Consider the following 21944-nt stretch of genomic DNA (forward strand, 5'->3'; position numbering starts at 1 on the left):
TTTTTTTTTGAAATCGCAACTTTATAATATAAAAAAATCGATACAACATTAATTCTATAATAATATATACAAAATCTGCAAGAATTAAAATATCATATTTAACCGTACTTTACAACCGGGCTACTCTGGGCTTCCCTGCTAGCTTAGATAAATTCTTTTGCAGTTTTAACAAAAGAGCTACGATAATATCAGACCCTCCCCATTTACGCTGCACATCTACAGAATGCCAACATCAATATATTACATATAAATGAGCCCCCTGTGCAATTTTCGCATTATAGAATATGATTTGTTGGGTGTCTTTTCAGCTTCCGTTTGGTTGGTTTGTCGGTTTTACATCATATAACCACATTGTTGGTTAATTTATGATGAAACACAATTCATGTTGTACAATGCTTGATAGTATAAAACTCTCGGAGGGAGAACGAACGACTGTTAAATATGCATAGAAATAAAGGATCGTGTAAAATCATTAAATCATTGCTCGCATTCTGGGGAAACTCCAATTTTTTGGCAGGCATATGGATTTGACATTTACTCGTGATCTGAAAAGGAGCACGTACGTTGCCAGGGTCGCTGGAAAATGGTTGGATCATTCTACCGCTCCAGTAGATATCTCACTGCCGGTGCAATCCTCTACCTTTTCAAGAGCCAAGTACGTTCTAGGATAGAGTACACTTGCCACATTTGGGCTAGAGCTGCTCGAAGCACTTTATCCTGCATTAACAGAGTTCAAAATTGAGTAACATTGTCCAACAGAAGAGTCGTTGCGGGCCTGTCTCTGCTATATCATTATTTTCATAGCAAGTGCTAGATTGAGCTCCAATCTATGATTCCTCACTTGCAGCCCCATTTCACTATGGTCTGGAGGTCATTTTCTAATGATTTTGTCATTGTCTTAGATTTGTGTACATTCGTTCTTCCCTCCTGCATGTTATAGAATGTTATATCATCAGAAAATATACCCATCTCGGACACAATATTATCAGGGAGGTCGTTTATTAATATCAGGAATAATATAATTATTTTCATAGCAAGTGCTAGACTGAGCTCCAATCTATGCCCCCCCTTGCCAAATTTTCATAAGTAAGTACTCAGCAAGCTGAAAACATTATCAATTATTTCCCCCACTCTTTATCTGTTTCTAAACGTAAATGCAGATTCCATGAACAAAGATTTTTTTCTTAGAACTGCATGCCTGTGGAACCCTCTTCCGTTTGTCTGCTTTACAGCTCACTACAATACAGTCATGTTCAAGTTCAACATAAACATGTTCTTGATGACTCGTCCCCTTAAGTAATCCACTTTACCAAATACCACTCCTTACGATTACTACGCTATTGTACCAATGACTACCGTACGATTATTTTTGTCTTGCCTCTGGGCCTTAATAAGATGTGTGTTCTTTGTAAAAAAAATAAAATAAAATATAAATATATAAAATAAAAATAAAAAAAACAAGAATCAAAGTCGAAAAGAATAGATTCCATTTATGCAAACAATCGTTTGTAATAATAGTTAATTACACGACAGAATAACAAGATCTAGTATTATACGTTTATATTTATCTCACTCTGAACCTGACCTGGTTTTAGGTGATATGATTTTAGCGATAGCATTTATGATTTCTTTTTTTATATTTATCAAACTACGAACGGTTGCCTTGCGACAATCTCGACGCGCCATCTTGAAAATAATCTGAAGAAATAAGGGAGATAAATCCAAAGAATTTAAACTTGACACATTTTAGAAAGCCATTCTTAACATAGGGAGCAGGTCGTAGCCGGTTATTCCCAGTTTTGTAAGAAGCAAAATGACTGAGTGGCTTAGAAACCCGCGACAACCTACCTCAACGGGAATTACAACACACTTCCAATTCTTTTCTATGCAATCGGCGCGAAGTGTTTCGTAACGATTTTTCTTTCGTTCATGTGCGTCTTCTACATTCTCCTCCCAGGGGACCATCAATTCTATTAGGAGGACACTCTTCTTTGTGTCATACCATGCTACAATGTCTGGTCGTTTTTCCGTTTGGATTATGTGGGCTGGAAATTGTAAAGATGTAAACAGATCCGTCGAGATTTTCCAGTCATTAGCTCCATTCAACAGCTTCAGTTCAGAATTTTTCCTCCTCACGGGACGTTCACCTTCTTTGTGAAACTGGATTGTGGGTTCCTTGACTGTCACTGGTTGTTGATTTGCTGACTCACATTGTGTTCTCAGCAATTCAATAATTATCTCCACTACCTGATTGTGTCGCCATGTGTACAACTGAAGCAATTTGGGCATGCGGATAGTACATGGCGCAGAGTGCCCCGATCCTGTTTACATGAAAAACACAGGTCTGAATCGGTATACCCCCATAATTTTAGATTGGTCGCATTAACCAGAAGATCATAGGTAGAACGAAGAAAAATGATATCGCCAATGGTTCCATCGAAATTAAGGATTTCCATGATAACTTAATTGGTTCGATGTCATTCCATTTTGCCCATGCGTATTGTTTGGCCTGGGCGACAGCAACGACTGTTCTTTACTCCTCCTCAAACACCCTGACCTCTTCGAGCACCATATCTCTTTTTTCCTGACGTCCATTATATCCTTTATTCGTAGGTTACATACCGCCTCCTGTGTGATTTTACTGGCCGACCATTTTGTCCCTGATCTTATTTCTGGGTGTATTTTTTTAACGATCTCGTCGGCTGAGTCCCTCATCATCATATGGAGTCTCAGTTTTCCAACAAATTTTAGGGAGGATATTGACAGCTGTAGGTTTCCAGCATTAGTATATTATTATATAGTATATAATACGACGGCTGAATAAGAACTTATTTACATTGGACTTGAAAACAGAGGGTTCAGTCGCGAAAAACAAAACATATCCCCTGCAGTGGCATCTGTGCATCTAATTGTATGTCAAGTGTTGCTCAGCCACAAATCACACTTCTCCTGTATTGACATTGCTTGAGTCCAGTGGTAGGGGAAGTGAAGGATAACTGGAAACAATGCCGAGATAAGCGGAGAGCATATACAGCACCTGGAATCGTTACCTTTCTGGTACTGGTCAGGCTGATCGTCGCTTAACTGTTGTGATGACGAAAATCGATGTGTCAAACGTAGTTATGCTGTATACTTGAAAACGACTATGCTATAACCAGCTGGGAAGCAGCCTTACGGTATTGTGTTACACAGACGGATAGTTCTAAGAAAAAAACAATATTTGGAGGTTCTATTGTGATAAATACCGGAAATCATAGTTTTGTTTTTTACTTTATGATATTTTTCAGAATATCAGGATATAATCGAGCTATTTCTAAAAAAAAAAAGAAAGAAAAGAAGAAGAATAATAAATGAATAAATTCATAAATATAATTGTATAAAATCCTGAATATGTTTTGTAAGATATTATCTTTGATTTTTACTCAGATTGTTGGCATAAAGGTAAAGGATACGATTTTGCTGAAGTGTTCTGGGACAAATGCAATAAATGTGCCTGCCGTAAAAAGGGTAAAGTCACTTGTACCAAAAATTATTGTCCACCAAAAGGTAAAGAAACATATTTCTTTATTAATACAAATGTTCACAGAAAACCAATACTATATTATTAACTATTATTCATAGGCGAGTTTATACATATATCGACACATCTTAAACACGTTCGTAAATATATAAGTATATTTTATGTAGTTTATTATTATTTTCATACATTTTTAACATGTTCATACGTATATATGTATACTTTTAATGAGTTTTTTTTTTTTACACATTTAACAATTGGAAAATATATATTTCATATGTAGTATTTAATCAAATTTTGGGATGTTTACATGTTTTATTTATTCACATCTGAACGGGAGCTACATCACATTATACATGTTATAATGTTTTTATTTCACGTTATGCGTTACCGACTGGTAGTACAGGTGCCCTATCTCTTTGGTAGCGCTTAGAGCGGCTGCTCCATCAACAGTTGAATAAAATCGGAAAATCAGGGCGGGGTGTTCCGGGAATGGGAAAACGGCGTTCGTTGCCCTAGCCAAGAAACAAGATCTACCGCTGGGTGTTTCTGTCGAATCATTGAGATAGTGTCTCTGCGCCTGACTAATAGGCAATTGTTTATGTAGAATTCACACCGTGCTATGAGCATTTACTCTATCTAATGCACTGTATCATATTTGTATTAAGATATAAGATTATCATTATAGATTAGAAATAAAAATCATGAATAAATTCATAAAGAAAATTATGTAAAATTTTGTATGTGTGTTGTAATTTTTATATTTTTTCTTTTGAAAGAATAAAAAACTAAAACGTAAATAAATTCATGAACAGAATCGTAATAAAATTCGAAATGTGTATTTTTTTATTTTTTATATATTTTTGTCTTTGTTTTCTACTCAGATTGTTGGTATAAAGGAAACGGATACGACGCTGGAGAAAGTTTTAAAGACGATTGCAATGACTGCTTCTGCAATCTTAATGGTGCAGTCGGTTGTACAAAAAAAAATTGTCCACCAAAAGGTAAATAAACAAAATTGCTGTAATTACAATTGAGGTATCGTTGAACCATATTCATACAAATGATTGCTATTAAAATTCTTTTATTCGTACGTTCTTGTCTGTATTTCAATCAAACAAGTTGGTGTTTTTACTCACTTTCACCCCTAACAAGTCATATCACCCCTTGGACACAAGGGAATACTATTTGGTACACTTCCTACGAAAAGTTAACAATATGTTGGTTTACATTACATTTAAGTTTCTGCATATCAGCACAGTCAGAGAAGCAGGAAGCAGGAAGGGAATTCCAAAGTTCAACCGTTCGAAGGAATAAACTGTTAGTATAGATAACTTTCTGACATTTAGGAACCTCAACGGTGAAAGGGTGTGATTTTGTTGATAAGCGGGTTTCTCAGAGTGATGTACATCGAAGAAGCACATGTGCAACGCGTTCATCAGTGCACATTAGATTAAAATACTTGTAAAACAGGCACAGAAGTGCAACATTGCAGCGATGGGACTGGGGTTGAAACTTAGTTGACAAAATGGGGCCTATTATATTGTAGACTCTTTTCCGACCCTATACAATAGCAGGGGACAAGTGGTAGATGTACCAGCTCATAAATATATGAATGTAAGTGTTCCTATTTTCTTTTTGCGCAATTGAAAATTTATACAGTTTACTCGCGTATCATGTATTATATAATGAACATATTTTGAACGTCGGTATCTGTTTTACGTGTGATTCTTGAACCGTTTCAAATGCAATCCTTCTTGTTGAAATTGGCAGGGAGTCTGTATAGAAAATAGTCATAATAAAGTTTCACATTGCAGCGATGGCACTGGGGTTGAAGGCTAGTTGACAAAATGGGGCCTATTATATTGTAGACTCTTTTTCCGACCCTATCCAAGAGCAGGAGACTTGTGGTAGATGTACCAGCTCATAAATATATGAATGTATGTTTCCGTAGTTTCTTTTTGCGCATTTGAAAATTAATACAGATCACTTGTGTAGCATGTATTACATAATGAACATATTTTGAACGTCGGTGTGATCCTTGAACCGTTTAAAGATGGCATGAATTACATAATGCACTCATTAAAATATTCCCTTTACCAAGGCATACACTAAACCGATCAAAATTGTTAAACATGAGAGACCCTACGTAAGTAGCGTTAAATTCGCTACTGTGAATTTACACAAGGATCACATTAGTATATGTTCGGCAAAGAGAAATTTACCCAAGAACTGATAGCGTGATTTATAATGGTGTACAAAGGCCAAAGGCCCCAGCCAAAACATAAAATTGAACGATATGAAATAGAGCCACGTTTACGAGCGAGAGTTACAAAGGATCTCTAGTCAATTCTCTTCTGGCAGCTAAGCCTTGTGGACGAGACACGTCCAATAATGTAGACATAACTTCAGCTTATGTTACCAATGCTTTCGACTGTGGTAAAGCTCATTTCTTCATTTTGTCGAATAAGGAATATTTGGAGTGAATTATTCTCAGGTCAGATATGAATGAATTTTTGTCAGCATTATGCTGTTATACTTACGAAAATATAAATAATGTTTAACTCGTCGGCGTCAGTATTTTTCGTGAATGTGCGCGTCTACCAGAGGAATTAAGAATCGAGAGAATATCATCACAACTGTTCTCTACGAAATGTTGATTTCAGCATAATGCTAATCCAGAAGACTTCGTATATGACACACAGGTATCATATATGAAGGCATGACCACAAATAGTACCCATTTACGTCCAAGTAGTGATATATAAGGGGTAAACGTGAGTTAAAACTAAAAAAGTAAAATATATTTTTGAAGGTAAAATCGATCAGAACAGATAACCTAAGTTTTCCCTTTGATACGCTTTGCTTAACATGTTCTTCTTTCAGCTTTCGGATTAATATAATTTTCACTTAATATATAAATAGCAGTTGTTTGTGTCTATATATGTTTGCATGTTCAGCTAAAACTCACAAACACCAACAAAGTTGGTAATTTTTGATCGACGTCTGCCTGAGTGAATAATGTCTAAAACATAAAAAAATATTAAAATTTTTACCCTACAGATTTTGTCAAAAATTGGGCGGGGGTATTTCTCTCCTGTTAGTTTATTCCCAGAGTAATCTATAAGATTATGTGTGTACGAGAGAAGAGAAAAAGAGAAAGATAGAAGTTTCAATAAAAATATGTTACACTTTTGCTCCGCCAAACGCCAGGTAGCCCTGCTAGTATTTTAGTAAAAGTTTATCTTTGTGTCAAAAATTAGCTTTTTACAAGCTATACATGGGTTTAAGCGCGGCTTTTTTCTATATGTTGTATTTTTATCGTTAATGGTCACGAATGCTTATTTAATGCACATTTTTTAAGTTTGCTTGGCGGGAACTTAGAGAGAGAGAGAAAAAGGAAGTTGTAAAGGATCTGCGCAGTGTGCATTTTTTCATTTTGCTCGCATAGAGTTCAATTTCGCCGTCAGGGTTTCCTTAAATTAAAAAGAGATCTGATTTGTATTAGGAAACAGTATTGTCGTGTGAAAAAAAATTTTAATATTAAAAACGTGTATAAATCGAAAAACATAATTGTATAAAATTCTTAATATATTTTATAATTTGTATTTTTACTTTGTACACAGGATGTACGCATAATGGAAAAGAATACAAACCTGGAGAAAATTTCTGGGACAAGTGCAATCGTTGCAGCTGCGGGGTTGACGGCGTTGCCATTTGTACCCTAATCGCTTGTGAAGATAAAGGTAAATTAAATTAGTATCTGCATGAACAATAAATATAATTAAATCTAATACATGTCTTTGTATCTGTCTCTATATTTAAAAATATATGTTCCGAAACTAAAAGTCGCGGACGGCGCTAGGGATGATTGGATTTTTATGGACCGTTGTTTAATGTGTCTTTAGTTGGTTAAAATAGTTTTTAAAGGGTTAAAATAGGTCAAAATTAAAAAAAAAAAACTGGTATACATTTTGTGCATTCATATTAGTTCATTTAGTACTTTTTAAATATGAACCGCTGGTACAGTGGTAACCTTACCAAATTTGAAAGCTATAGTTTTGCCGTAGGTTTCGATTCTAGGTGATGTCACCCACATACTTTTTTTACTTTTGAAATCATGACGCTATAAAAATATATACGAAATTTGGACAAATAAAAACATCATATTTAAGCGTTTTTTTCGACCGGGCAAAGCCGGGCGGACATCAATATTAATATCGTATTTAATCCAACGACTTATAACCGAGTTTATCTCTTATATATATTTCTCAAAAAAGTTTTTCTTATTTTTTTTTTAAATTGGGAGTCAGTCAAAGTTAATGGATGTAAGGTGGTAGTTTAGTAATGGTGTAAATTAGGTAGAATTTGATTATTTATGGGGACGGCTCAACGAGAACTTGTTTATATTAGATTTGAAGGTTAGTATGTGTATTCAAGCAGACTATCTGAACAGCGTTACACGGAAAGGAAGTTCTAGGAAAGAAGCTTTGTTCATGGAATCTACGTTTAGATTTAGATAGGAGAGTGGGGAAATCGTATATCGTGGTTGTAGGTAGACTAGTGTTTTTTTGTAAAAGTTTGGCGAGGAGGAACCTTAGATTGGAATTCAGTCGAGCACTTGCCATGAAAATAAAGATAGAGCAAAGACAATCTCGCTACGTATTTCTTGTGGGAAAGAGGAAGCAGGGACGAGAAAAGGTCATCAGTTACTACGTTTCGTATATATTATTATAGTCCATCACCTACTAGCCGGTTTTGAATTCTAATCAGACTACCCAGATGTGGGACCAGTATTCCATATTAGGGCATACCTGGCTCTTATAGGTATAGAGATTACATCGGCAGTAAAATACCTACTGGAGCAGTAGCGTGATCCAACCATTTTTCTAGCGATTTTGGTATTACTGTCTCTTTTAGTTTAATAGACCTTTCGAAACGAATGTGGATATTTTATTATATTTTATGTTTTAAGAAAGTTCATTTTTATGACCGATATTTTTTCGATTGCATACATTATTCGGATTGATATTTTCATTTTGTTTAGTAATTTTCAGAGAAAGTGGGAGTAGTTTCCCCTATGTAGAAGTATACAGTGAGGTGAAGCATATTTGTACACATAAAAAATTCTATTTTAATATATGTAAAAACCTTACATGAAATAAAATTCGATACATTTTATGTATAAAAATACATACTAATGAAAATTAATAATAAACTTTATTAATTCTTCTTCTAACAGAAATAAATGCATTATTTTCATTTTAAGGGATGAAGAAGTATTCGTACAAATTAATGTTAGCGAATATTTTATGATAGTATATTCTACAATGTTCGAGCAATGTTATCAGTAACTATAGTTTACGCTATTAACAACTATCAGAGCATTCTGAAATTACTGGTTTTACGAGAGGGTTTTAATAATGCTCAAAGGTAAATAATTGACGATTTCACAAAAACAACTGGTTTGTCTCTTTGGAAAGATGGAAACAGTTAGAGAAGGATTTCTTGTAACCTGAATATTCCTTTTACTACAATTGCTTTATTTATTGCGCGGTTTAAGACTCGAAGCAACGTTAAAACCCAAAGAAGTACAGGAGCTTCGAGGAGTGCTTCTCCAAGATCAGCAAGGATATTACGATGCCAGATTTAACAAAATCGATATGTCATCCGAGAAAACCTGCATGAACATATGGGTACATCTGGGATTAAAATAACAAAGCGTACAATAAGTAATGAACTACACAGAAACAGTCGGAAATCACGCATCTCAAGGAAGATTCCACAGAGATTCAAGGTTAAAATTTACTACAGAGATTAAGGATAAATAATATACGTTTTGGGAAAGTATTATGGACAGATGAAACTAAAATAGAGTTGGTTGGTGATACTGATCGGAATCATGTATGGAGGAAAGACTGTGAAACCTACTTACCAATGAACATGGTGCCAACTGTAGAGTTTGGTGGTGGCAGCATCATGTTATTGGACTGTTTTTTTTCTGCAAAAATGTTGGCGTAATAACAACAATAAATAGTAAGATGAACGCTGCCTACTAACGCTTTTTTCCGCTGTACACACACCTCCAAACACCTGAGCAATGCCGGGTACCCAGGCTAGTTACAATTAAAAGATATTCACTCGGAAGGTGAAAAGATGTAAGCGTGACACACAAAATAAATGACACATACACTATCGTATTAATACATAGATTACAACACAAATTACTAATGACACGTACACTTATATTAATATATAGATTACAACACAAAATACTTTAACGTATTAATATATTTTTGATATTGTGTCCTTTTATTTATTACAAATGTATCTTGATCCAGTATTTTAGAAATATTTTTCAGCGACAACATAAAACATTGCTTTTTAAGCAGCATTCTTTCCGGTTTAATTTTTGTTTGCAAACCGGAAGGGAAGCCTCAAGTATGTGTGCAGATTGTTGTTGTTTTATGATCGCATTTTCGTACAATTCACATTCAGCTCTGAATGTTTTCTAAATGAAGAAATAGGTCCGATTTTTTTGAATATATGACGTTAAATTTGGAAATACATTTTAAGTAAATAATTACTTAATCCATAACGAAAATTATGTAAAATTCTAAACAATTTTATTACTATATGATATTGTGATTTACAAGATATATAGCAAAAAATGTAAAGAAATCTTTAAAGAAAATTGCATACAATTCAAAATGTATTTTGTAAGTTTTATCTTTGTTTTTCTATTCAGATTGTTGGCATAAAGGACATGGTTACGACGCCGGGCAGAAATTTAAAGATGATTGCAATGATTGTGTCTGCGGTTCCAACGGTGAAGTTGGTTGTACCAAAAAAGCTTGTCCACCAAAAGGTAAATAATCTTGGTATCTGTATTGGCAATGAAACTCTGAAAATCATGTTCAAAAATAATGAATATCCTTTTAAAAACGTCTAAGCTATTGGCAGATTAATTAGCATTTTGATATTGATAAAAGAATAATGTATGAATCATGAGAATATGTTAAAATCATTTCCTTTACCCGTTTTAATTCATGTATTAATCTATATTTCTATAAAAGTGAAGTGTCTGCGCAACGTGTATCTCTACGTCTTTGAATTCGTTCCCTATAGACTCGAAAACGGCTGGGTCGATTTTTATAAAATTTCACACGAAGTTACTTTATGTGCGTGGCAGTGTTCTGTCGGAATGTCTTCGATAAGTATCGATAATCGATAATTGAAATAATCCGATTACATGAAGAACAGAAGATGTAGATCAAAGTTAACACCTTAAACAGCTTAACATCACATGTGCATTTTAGAAGTTTTATTACCACACAAGCTGAAAGGTCCAACATATAAAATTTACAGTTATATGACAAAGGCGCGTTCGAAATGAATGTTTCTGTTTAAAGCACAATTTCGCAATGATATTTGACTTTTTCATTTTAAACCTGAATTCAAGCCATTATCCCCGCACAACCAGTAATAATTTCAAACTTAATTGCAAGCTATTATATATAAAATAATTTCATAAAATCAACAGTGAGTTCTCTACAGTGCAATGAAGAATACAATGTGAACGTAGTCACTTCAAAATGCATGTGAAGCTTGTTTCAAGTGCATCTCGATGGATTCCAATTAAAGCCAGCAATCGATCGATTTCAGTAAAAAATTGGCGATTTCACCGATTTGGGTGGCAAAAAATATGAGAGTGAGAAACATTCGTTGATAATCATTCAATCCCGAGCAACGTCGGTCACCCTGCAAGTTGACAATAAGAGTGACTCAGATATAATCAGTATATTATAAAATATTATTAAGATTTTTTTGCATTTTCCTTTAGTTCTCAGAAATCAAGGGGTCATCTATCTGAGGCTAACGCTTGCGTAAAGAATCCTCCAACTTTTCTGTTTAAAACATAAAAAATGATTTGCATGAGTAAAAAAAAAACAATTCCTCACCACCAATTTTTCTATCCCAGATTGAGAACGATCCGCTTATATATGTGAATTACCGTTAGATGAGCAGAAAGTGTCTATTACTCTTTTCATTTTTATAAGAAATCTCAAGATACAAAATATTCCAATAGTTTGATTTTTCCGTTTTTGCTGATATTTTTTAAGGTTGTGTACATGTAATCTAAAAAAAATAAATATAAACAAACATTTTTAATGAAAAATAATCTCATTTTTTTTAACCAATATTAATGACTTTGAAAACGGGATACCGCAAATAAGTTGCTAATCGTTTTCGATCAATCGTAGAATAGAACTGTCGTTGTTTTATAATCTTCCACGCACAGCAGCGTAAAAGACAGAAAAAAGTTTACAACAGTAACTTTACTTTTTATTTTAAAACAAGATAAAAATAACCCGAATTTCTCCGTCCAAAATTGAGGAACAATTCGGTAATAGATCTCAACTTAACGGAAACTGGTCAAGTGTTATTCTTGTTGTATTGATTTCATAAACACGGCATCTAAGTGCTTATTCTTCACGATAAATAAGAGAATATTTAAAAAGCAATGTTGTAGTTGTTAATATCAGCAGTGTTTTATTTCCACGAAAATATTTTTTAATCTATACGTTTCCATCAATGCAAAAACGTCACGTTGAATATGATCTGAGATGTTCTGTAATGTTCTGAAGAATGATTAAACTTCCTGACAACCAAGCAATCAAATATTTCCTTATTATTCTAATAGAATAAGGACTCAAGGTAGAATTTGGAGGAACGATTATTATTTATTTTCAAATTCTAATTTAGTATGTTAGAATTAGTATGAAGTTATGAAATGAAATAATAAGCGGCCATGTAAAAATAATTATACCTGTTAAGGGAATAACACGGTGATATGTGTGAACTAAGAATAACAATGGATATAAAGTGAAACTTTTTACTGCCTTCTTTGTGAGAATACGTATGTTAGAAAATCAGTTTGTTCGGAATAAATGTAATAATTTTTAAACGGTGAAGAAATGTACACATAATTTTGCAGGGCACGGTTTAAGGAATGCTATGAGCGATGAATGTGAGAGAATTGCTTAAGAAGGTCTAAAATATTTTCCTATTGAAATTGTAAATGCAGTTGAAAAAATCGACTCCATGTTATTAATATAGTAAATGTATATTGGTTTCAATATAGTTTTACATAATTCTTTATGAGATTACGCCCGGAGTTGCATTTTGAGGGTGCTGGCAATAGTCCTGTGGAAAAAACTTGGATCGGTAGAGAGCATTAGTTGTATAGCGGCGCATCTCCGATCTCACATGTTGAACGTTTTGTCACTTTAAGTCATGATAGAAGGCTCCTCTCGCTCTTGGAATTTTTACAACTGGTCAAATAGTAGGCGATCGGCAATAAAAAGAAAACTGAATCTCATCAAACGGAAATGGAATCATGTCAACTTTTCGACAATTTTATCGTTCCATCCTGTGTGTATTTATAGCAGAGATCATTTAGCGTGAACTCATATACGGATAATGCGTACGTGTCGGTGTTTACACATAAAATACATTTCATTTAATACGGGACGGTTGTTTTGTCAAAACGTATACATATATATTTTTGTTTGAGGTGATGAGATAAGGCATATAACGTGTTTCCTTTTCTTTCAAATTTGAATGGTTTTTTTTTTTGTTACCACGCTGCCGAATTCTTCCCTCCGAATAGAAAACATGATGACGCGAATTATACTTTTATACATGAATGTTTATTTCACAGTTGATCTCTTTTAGAATACGCAACACTTCTTATTACTTGCATTTTGCTATCCCGCGCCCGCCAATATCCCGGTGGGTCAAGAGACCAACCCTAAAGCCCAAACACTTTCTTGCTTTCTAGGACTCCAACTCTCAGACTAAAATACACTTTTCTGTCTATATGACTACATAACGTAGCATACCTGACATACTCGTCACGTAACGTACTCTTTTGTTATTGTTAACTAAATTCTTTTTTCTTAAGTAAAAATCCCTGTATTTAGCTAACGTTCCATTCTCCGTGAATTTTAATCAACTGTTGAAATAGTTCGTTTCAATAACATTTTTTTCTGTAATGGATATTTTACATTCAAAGCATCTACATCCTTATAACGATAATAATCTCCTCGCTTAGATGACTTGACGAAGCCCGGCAGTTCTAATATACAACACTATTGAAGGTTCACTCATGTACCTCTTTCTTTGTCATGATTTCTTTCGCATCACTGTGTATCGGTCATCAGTCAAGTTTCTCTTTATCTAAGTTATGTTAGACACGAACTGCCATTATTTTCCTGGTGTCTACTTTTTACATTATATATAAATGACTATTCGTGTTTCTAAAATTAACATTTTTATACGTTGTTCACAGATTTTAATAACCATTTATTAGAGTTTGATTATTTTCGTTGTAAACTGGAAGAGACTTTTATAGAAATGTACACAATTACTTTTTGTTTTTTGATGTGGTTCTCGTACAGTTCTGAAAGAATTTATTTAAATTATGAATGTAACTCAGCCACCGACGCTTGGTTAGCAGTAGCAGCAGCCATATGTAAATGACCAAGCCGGCTGCGCGATATGATGTCACAAAAGAGATAAAAACTGATACGCGTGTTCATAGAAGCACGTATTTGAGACATGCTCGAGCCACAAACGAACGGGAAAGGACGTGTTCAAGACACGAGTGCTCGGAGAGCTTGGATTCAAGACATATTTGAGACATGTTAGAGAAATGTAAGTGTGATCAAGGCCGTGACGAAACGTCACACAAAGCTGGAAAAGGAGAAATCTACTGTCTAAATATTTAGAAAAAATGCGTTGTTGGAAATACTAAATATAAAGGCTTTTGTTAAAGAAAAGTGAATTGGTTTTATTCCTTTTTGTTCCTTGCGATGGAGTTTACCGTTAAAAACGTCGTCAATGTTACATATCTACATCGCTACGAGAAGATATATTATTTGTATTATAATATATTGTCGTTTCAACACAATAAGTTATAACTCATTTTCTTAATAAAATAATTAGAAAACAATTTATTTTATTAATACTAATTTTAAAATAAATCTTTTCCTTATTAACCTTCTCATGTTTTGTGTGTTAGTTCTTTATTCCGTTTCATGAGATGTCTTTAAAAGATGGCAACAGAAAGATTCGATGCATTTTATGTTATATCTAATTTTACATTTTTAATTCAGTTTCCGATTCCAATATTTTTACATTGCATATTAAGTATGGTTTTATATCCAAAATAAGATTTCTTACATGTTATACAGGTATACTGGCTCTGTATTATACCGGTTATTTAGGTTTTATATGTTTCAGCGACAATGTTCAGAATTGTTTCTTTTATTAACATATCTCAGTTTTTTGTTGGTTTCTTTTTTTTTTTTTTTTTTTTTGCTATGAAACCGAAAAAATGCTTTGGATTTGTACCCATATAATTTATTCTTTTCTCTTTTAATTCTCTCTTCATTACGTTTTTCTCTTTCAATTTATTGTCTCGAATTATAAAGAAACGTGATTTGTATGACGATATACTAATCTTATTTAAAAAAATTAAATTTGCAATATAAACCTGAATAAATTCTAATTATGTTTGTTTATTGTGTTTTATTTTATCTCCAGGGTGTGTGTATAATGGAATGAAATACAATTATGGAGACACTTTCTGGATTGATTGCAATGAATGCACCTGCCATAACGACAGTACAGTCGCATGTACCGAAAGAGATTGTTCACACAAAGGTAAATAAAATTGATCTTTGCATTGACATAAGATAACTTCAAAAGAGCAGATTTGTCAAAACTGACGTCGCCGGAAGTGAATATATCAAGAGATTGTTCAGGAAAATGTAAAATTAATCTCTGCATTGACAGAAGATAACTTCAAAAACCCATGATTCATTTGCGCGTTTGTTTGTAGTTATATATTTTTCAAATATGTTCATAAAAATATAATGTATAATATTGTGCTTTTTCTATCACGCATTTCAAAATTGACGCACATTTAATCTTATTTTATACATTACTTATTGAATATATTTTGAGATTTTTTGTGTGTATAAACTAGCGTCATTTGTTTGAGGTCAACAATGCTAATATTTCCCTAAAAATGAATTCCGATCATATTTTACGGATGGATATTTAAATTTGGCTTAGTGATTTTCAGGGGCGTTAAGTAGTTTTACTAATGTAGAAGAATGCACTAAAATAATCACTGGTGAAACTGAGTACACGTTTAGTACATTTTTGTAAATTTGCCTGTAAATTCATGCTTAAAAAGGTATGTTGGCTATTCAACATACATTTAACAAATCGTATCGTTTATTTGTGAAGATAAGCTACCTTTATAAAACACACACACGCAGGCGGACGGCAGGCTAAAGTACCGAGTGATGAGGGCAGATCTGTCAAAACTGACATCGCCGGAATTAATTTAATTTCAGTTTCTGGGTAAATATTAGTGACAAATGTGTAACGAATTACTTTGAAGTCAGAGGACATTCGATTCTTCCTCTGGAGATATAACAGATGCAACTTGTTCTAAAGGGCGGAGTGACCAGACCAACAGTGACTAAAAAACATCAAAGCTGCGAAATAACGAAATAATGTATGAATTAACTGTCTCCATTTCTTGTAATTTGAATGAATTAAATATTCGGATAATAGGAAATTAAATTTCAGTGTATTATTAGACATTAATGAATAAAGTGTAATGTAATATTTTGTGAGGCAGATGGCACTTGATGAAGATATCACAGATGCAACTTATTCTTCTGATTTTTTTTTTCTTGTTCTTTGGAAAATGAGGTTTGGAGAAAAAAAATTACAAACAATTGATCAATTAATCTTATTTATTGAAGATAAATAATTGAAAAACAAAAACGAAACATGGTCAGTGTTTTTTTTTCAGCTTTTAATCATGTTTATTGAAAGTAAATAATTAAAATAACAACAAAAAACATGCCAAGTTGATTTCTCAGCTTTTATCTGATTTACTGCATATAGAAACATGTATGAATATTCAATGATGAAGCACAATACATATTCACACTATTTGTTTCATAGCATTTCAACTTTTTGCACGGTGAACAAACAATAGCCGAATATGCATAGATTGCATAAATCAATAATAAGGTGAAACACTGAATCCGCATAAAAAAAACATTATAGTAGAAATCAATATATTTTTTTCATCGAATCGATTATTTGTAATAATAGTCAATTAATACACAGAATTATTTAATGTAGGCCAAAGTTTTAATACTGTATTATTTTATTTATCTCAAGCGGATCCTGATTGGATTTTAATTATGCTTTTAGCAACAGCGTTTATGGTTGCCTTTTTTATTACAAATTCTAAAATTTTATTGTTGTGATTGAAAACAACGATGACACTTTGATCCATATGGACAATGAATTTTTTTCGATTTTATAATTTTTTTCCTGTAAAATCCAAACGCAGATTTGAGTGTAATCAACAATTGGAAATAGATGTGATTTGTGTTAGGATATAACATTTTAATTTGACAAAATATGAACTAAATAAATTTTTAAAATCTGTAGAAAACCGTATTTAAATGTGTTTTGCAATTGTTGTCTTTGTTTTCAACCCAGATTGTTGGCATAATGGAAAAGGTTACGACATTGGAGACAAGTTTAAAGACGATTGCAATGACTGCGTCTGCCTTGGTAAGGGTGAAGTCGGTTGTACCAAAAGAGCCTGTCCACCAAAAGGTAAATCAACGTGATTTCATATATTGGCAATGAAGGTTACTCAAAAAATCATACTCAGTGATAAATAATATTCCTTGTAAAATTCCAATTTATTCGCAGGTTTGATATTTATCAAAATTACAATTAAAATAAAATTGTACGTTTATCTAGTTTCCTTTGCGAATTTCGAAACTGGTTGATATTTATAGCGTACTATATATTCATTAATGAAAATATATTGTGTTTTACTGTCTGCTTTACGGATGATCTTTTCTACGGCTTTAAATATATTTTACCTTATTGGAATTGGCTGAAAGTTGGCAATGGTCACGGCTATAATGAGTGCTGCATTTCAAAGTCTTCGAAAATATTACTTTTTGAATAATGCACTTATTATAGTATTCCCTTAGCAACGTTATACGATTCCTATGAAACAAAAAACTTCCTAAAATACTAGGTTTGCCCATAAGACTGGTAAGATACGTCCTCTTGCAACTTTTAAATGAAACATCTGCGTTTTATAGCAGACATTGGAATAATTTAAAAATTGGTTTTGGTCGCTTATTAGATTTTCATGACGAATGTGTAATATAATGCCGTCAAAGACACATGAATTTACATCCCCCGTTTGTCATCTTTCAGTATGCAAACTGTAGTTAGAGGAATTACAAAAATAAGAAAATGTAATAAAAGTTTAAATCGTCGATGTTATTCTCCTTCATGAATCTACAAGTCTAACTGAGAGGATGAATAATTAAGAGAACATCTTCACACTGATTCCTTGCGAAAAGTGGACAACAGGATAGTATCCATCAAAAATGGCATTGTATATGTAACGTAATAAGCAAAATATATTTTGGAGTTAAAATCGATCAAAGAATGTAAATTCTTTTTTCTGTTTACACTTGCTATAACATTTGTTATTATAGACGTAATAGAAAATGTAAGGAATTCCATATTTTGAGATTATATATTTATTTTCATTTATTTTAAATATATGTATGCCATAGTTCTTTGGAATTCATTCTACAACTCAAGATATTGGGAATGGTCATTAATTAAACTAATAACTTATATCCTTAAGATGTGTCCATTCAATAATCGATTACATATTTTATATTTATAAATCCGGGTATGCTCCTCTAAATTTCGTTAGTGTCATTGTTCATTAACCTGCGTTTATCTTTGAACTTTGATTAATGCAGATTTCGTATTTATTATTATATTATATTAGACCCAATATATAATCATGATGTAAAAATTTTAAAATAAATTACTCGTGCGTCACCACCGAGAACCGAAACCTTTAGCTTCAGAGATTATAAAGTCTTTTTTATGTTTGCTTAATCATAAAAACACTTGCCATAACATTTGTTATTGCAGACCTAATAAAAAATATAAGGAATTCCTCATTTATATATTTATATTCATTATTTTATATATATTAGTGTCAACATTCTTTTAAATTCATTCTACAAATGAAAATATTGGGAATGGTCATTAATGAAACAAAAAACTGATATCCTTAATTTGTATCCCTTCACTCATAGATTACATATTTTATCCGGCTCGATAATTTTTCATTGGCATATACTGTGCAATATTCACCGTTTTGTAAATACAAAATTCAAAATGGCGTCTAAAACCGCTTGATATATACTTAGTCAGATCTTTCGATGTCAATCCGTGTATGCACCTCTAAATTTCGTTTGTTTCATTGTTCATTAACCTGCGTTTATCTTTTAACTTTGATTAATGCAAATGTCGTTTATTCATTATTGTTATTATATTATATTGGGGCCAATATATAATAATTATTTTTAAAAGTTTAAAATAAATTACTCGTGCGCAACCACCGAGAATCGAAACCGAAACGTTTAGCTTACGATTTACATTTTCCTTTGACATTAATGCCTGAGCTATGAAAGCATATTTGCTGTAAGGCTGAAAATTAAATCATGAACCAATAACTGTTACGTTACGCATGCATATTCGTAATGCTGTCGATCAACATTCACCTGTCAAATTCCATATTTTTTAAATATCACACTTTTGAACTGATTTTCCCTGGCTAAAACCCAAAGATAAACTTTTGCATGGATTTGAATACCCTATATATTAAGTTTCATGTCTGTAGACAAAACACTGACAGCAGCGTTTGGTAGAAGACTTTTTAAAATAAATATATATTCCCATAGATAAATATATATATGGAACGAGATTTGTGTTTGCTATAAGCTTTTTACGCAAATATTACAAAAGTATAAATCATGTGTAATATGTGCATGAATATAATTACACGTAATAGTTAACTGAAGATGATCATCCCATAAGAAAACCGAAAAAAGAACTAATAGGAAATTAATTAAAATGAATGTTTAAAAGAATATGTAAAATAGTTAAATATTTATCAGATAAATGCAATTACACGACCCATATATACATAAGAAAGTTGTATTTTCCTTTTAAATAAATAGAAAAAAGGGTTCTTGATATGAATATAAATAAACAAAAAATTATAGGAGTACACATTTTTAAATATATAATTAAAACAATTCTATTAATAATTTCCATTAAAAATTGAGAGCTAATTACTTAAACCATTTTTGTTATGCAATTTGCATACGTTGATTCTTGTTGAATAAATAGTGTATACATGAATAAATAGTATATATATATATATATATATATATATATAATATATATATATATATATATATATATAAATCATGCTGAGATAAATGTGTATACAATAGTCCGTTTTCAGTATAAAAATCTAATTTTGAACCATTGTTCGTGTTATATATATATATTAACCAAAATTGTGAAAAAACTAACACAAACAAACAAACAAACAAGGATAAGATATTACTATAATAGAGCTGATATGTATTAAAAACATAACATTGTCTTTTGAAAGAAAAAAGTAACATTAAAAAGCTGAATAAATTCAAAAAAATAATTGTGTAAAATTATATGTTTTGTAATTTTTATACTTTGTTTTGTTCGCAGGATGTTTGTATAAAGGAAAAGAGTACAAATATGGAGAAGGCTTCTGGGATGAGTGTAATTCTTGCGTCTGCGCTGGTAACGACATAATCATTTGTACCCTAAGATTTTGTGAACAAAAAGGTAAATAAAATTTATCTATGTATTAACAAAAGAGAAAATTAAAAATTACATGCACACAGATAATCCATATTCTATTAAAGGAAACACTTAATTCACTAGTTTATCTGCAGTGTTTATATTCATTAAACGCACCCTTCTTATATATATATATATGTAGAAAGATATATATATATATATGTAGAAAGATATATATATATATATAGAAAGATATATATATATATGTAGAAAGATATATATATGTAGAAAGATATATATATATATATGTAGAAAGATATATATATATATGTAGAAAGATATATATATATGTAGAAAGATATATATATATATATATATATATATATATATATATATATATATATAGAGAGAGAGAGAGAGAGAGAGAGATTTATAAGAGTGTCAGTTTATTATTTTTATTCTATTAAAGGAAACACTTAATTCACTAGTTTATCTGACGTGTTAATATTCATAAAACGCACCCTTCTTATATATATATATATATATATATATATATATATATATATATATATATATTGTCTGTTTGCAATGTAGAAAGATATATATATATATATATATATATATATATATATATATATATATATAGAGAGAGAGAGAGAGAGAGAGAGAGAGAGAGAGAGAGAGAGAGAGATTTCTTCGATTACGTGCTTTATCCGTGTCTATATTTAGGAACTATGTACTTAAACTATTTAATGTTCGCCATTTTTTCTGTATTTTGATATTCATCAAACACGCTCATCTCATATATAAATATCGTTTGTCTGTTAACCGTTTCTTTTGGGTGAATATTAGTATTCGGAAACTGGTATTAAAAATCGTTCTTTTAATTGTCTTTTTTCATTAAATATTACATGGAACAGAATCTTTTAATGTTAGTAGCAATGTTTAAAAATAGATATTAATTGATTTTTAAAAAACAGTCAGTTTATTCGCAGTTTTTTTTTAGACTAATAGAGATTTTAAAAAAATACTATAAATACTTGATTATGCTTCGATATGAGTATCATCTAAAAATTGAATTTCCACTGGATTTCGTCGATTACGTGCTTTATCCGTGTCTATATTTAGGAACTATGTACTTAAACTATTTAATGTTCGCCATTTTTTCTGTATTTTGATATTCATCAAACACGCTCATCTCATATATAAATATCGTTTGTCTGTTAACCGTTTCTTTTAGGTAAATATTAGTATTCGGACGATTAATCGGAATCGGGAATTGGAACAATCGAAACATTCGGGCCATCGGTATTGGAATCGGAAAAATTTGTGTATTACTTCCGATGTTAAAAACGATTTTGTAATTGTCTTTTTCATTTGATATTGTATGAAACAAAATCTTTTACTGTTAGTGGCAATGTTCAAATATTGATTTTAAACAACCAGCAAAAATTAAACGACTTCACAAGTTTCTTTATATGTCAGAGAAAACTATCTGCGCATTTAACGTGTTTTCACAGTAATCGGAGAAAATTACAACTCTATCGGTAAATATTTAGAAATTTATAAAGAATCGGAATCGGTAATTCTATCAGAATCAGTAATTGTATGGGAATCGGGAATTTTGTATAGAATCAGTA

General features: G+C 31.8%; 2 protein-coding genes across 2 annotated transcripts in view; one reads left to right on the top strand and one right to left on the bottom strand.

Annotated features, from left to right (window-relative positions):
* Positions 1 to 1746: 1746 nt before the first annotated feature.
* Positions 1747 to 2289, bottom strand: LOC145291109 (uncharacterized). The gene has a single exon (XM_080136625.1). It carries the CDS (start codon positions 2287 to 2289, stop codon positions 1747 to 1749), a length of 543 nt encoding a protein of 180 aa, XP_079992751.1.
* LOC145291110 (uncharacterized) overlaps positions 2288 to 21944 on the top strand; it is a 129705-nt gene continuing 110048 nt past the window's right edge. The window contains exons 1-8 of the mRNA XM_080136626.1: positions 2288 to 2342; positions 3427 to 3546; positions 4402 to 4521; positions 7143 to 7262; positions 10265 to 10384; positions 15127 to 15246; positions 17119 to 17238; positions 20230 to 20349. Coding sequence (XP_079992752.1) covers positions 2288 to 2342; positions 3427 to 3546; positions 4402 to 4521; positions 7143 to 7262; positions 10265 to 10384; positions 15127 to 15246; positions 17119 to 17238; positions 20230 to 20349 — 895 coding nt within the window. The remainder of the gene's footprint in view (positions 2343 to 3426; positions 3547 to 4401; positions 4522 to 7142; positions 7263 to 10264; positions 10385 to 15126; positions 15247 to 17118; positions 17239 to 20229; positions 20350 to 21944) is intronic.

The sequence above is a fragment of the Euprymna scolopes genome, chromosome 12 (genome assembly GCF_053919585.1).
Source record: "Euprymna scolopes isolate OS-2025 chromosome 12, ASM5391958v1, whole genome shotgun sequence".
Taxonomy (NCBI): Eukaryota; Metazoa; Mollusca; class Cephalopoda; order Sepiida; family Sepiolidae; genus Euprymna; species Euprymna scolopes.

What these genes read in the sequence shown, in the direction of transcription:
- LOC145291109 (XM_080136625.1), bottom strand. Translation starts at nt 2,289, where the DNA reads ATGCCCAAATTGCTTCAGTTGTACACATGGCGACACAATCAGGTAGTG.